Source organism: Acartia tonsa, chromosome 2 (genome assembly GCF_053477335.1).
Source record: "Acartia tonsa isolate MP-2025a chromosome 2, ASM5347733v1, whole genome shotgun sequence".
Lineage (NCBI taxonomy): Eukaryota > Metazoa > Arthropoda > Copepoda > Calanoida > Acartiidae > Acartia > Acartia tonsa.
Window position 1 is genome coordinate 14124102 of NC_137261.1, and position 1317 is coordinate 14125418.

The 1317-nt window shown below is 32.3% G+C and overlaps 1 protein-coding gene across 1 annotated transcript; it reads left to right on the plus strand.

The window, feature by feature from the left end:
* The first annotated feature begins 581 nt into the window (after window positions 1-581).
* LOC145305110 (uncharacterized) lies at window positions 582-1091 on the plus strand. Its single transcript, XM_080146732.1, has one exon. It carries the CDS (start codon window positions 640-642, stop codon window positions 970-972), a length of 333 nt encoding a protein of 110 aa, XP_080002858.1. The 5' UTR covers window positions 582-639; the 3' UTR covers window positions 973-1091.
* The last annotated feature ends 226 nt before the right edge of the window (window positions 1092-1317 follow it).

A 1317-nucleotide genomic window follows, 5' to 3' on the forward strand; every position in this document is an offset into this window, starting at 1 on the left:
GTATGGACGTAAAAGAAGAATAGCTACGCTTCTAGAAATATAAGTATCAAATATGTGTACACTACATGCGTTGTAATGCTTAAGAGACATTTATCAATCAGTCTTGATTATGCGGATTTAGTCAGGGATGCAGGGACTATATATTGGGGTAAAGGAAGGGATGTCGATTAATATATTAATCAGTCTTGATTATGTGGATCTAGTCAGGGATAAAGGGACTATAAATTTGGATAAAAAGGGATGTAGATTAATTTATCAATCAGTCTTGATTATGTGGATCTTGTCAAGAATACAGTGACTATATATTGGGGTAAAGAAAGGTATGTAGATTAATTTATCAAGTCTTGATTATATGGATCTAGTCAGGGATACAGGGACTATATATAGGGGTAAAGAAAGAGATGTAGATTAATTTATCAAGTCTTGATTATGAAGATCTAGTCAGAGATAAAGGAACTATATATTGGGGTAAAGAAAGGGATGTAGATTAACTTATCAATCTTGATTATTTCATTATTATTATCAGTTCATTATTATTATCTCAGTTCATTATTATTATTTCAGTTCATTATTATTATCTGTCAGTTCATTATTATTATCTGTCAAATAAAGTGTTTTAATCATCCTAAATTTATAAAAATGAAGGTTTTACTTGTTTTGATCTGTGTTGGTGTCGCTGCCTCTATGAAATGCTCGGTTGACAGAGACGTCCAGTTTATACTGAAGAATTTCATTCCCACAGCTGTGTCCAAAAATGTGGATTGTGTTGTTGGGGTGGGCGCTTGTGACTCTTTAGGAACCAAATTGAAGGACGAGGCACCAGATGCAGTCCGAAGTGGCAAGTGCGGCAGAAGTTGTACCTGTAATCAAATTCAGGTCCGCCTTGTGGTTAACAAAATGAAAAGAGAATATCCCGGGCAGTGGGACAGAGTTGTTAGAAAATATTCAAAAAAAATAATCACAACTGAGTAAAACCAGTTTAAAATATTGAACAAAATTTATGATTTTCTAGTATTTGAACGTAATCAAGTAATTGTTATGTTTCCATGACTTGTTTCATTAGAAATAAAGATATTGAATTAAAAAAAAAATCTTGATTATTTGATATAGTTAGAGTTAAAAGGACTATATATTGGGGTAAAGAAAGGGATGTAGATTAATTTATCAATCTTGATTATTTGATATAGTTAGAGTTAAAGGGACTATATATTGGGGTAAAGAAAGGGATGTAGATTAATTTATCAACCAGTCTTGATTATGCGGATTTAGTCAGGAATACAGGAACTATACATTGGGGTAAAGAAAGGGATGTAGATT

What these genes read in the sequence shown, in the direction of transcription:
- LOC145305110 (XM_080146732.1), top strand. Translation starts at nt 640, where the DNA reads ATGAAGGTTTTACTTGTTTTGATCTGTGTTGGTGTCGCTGCCTCTATG.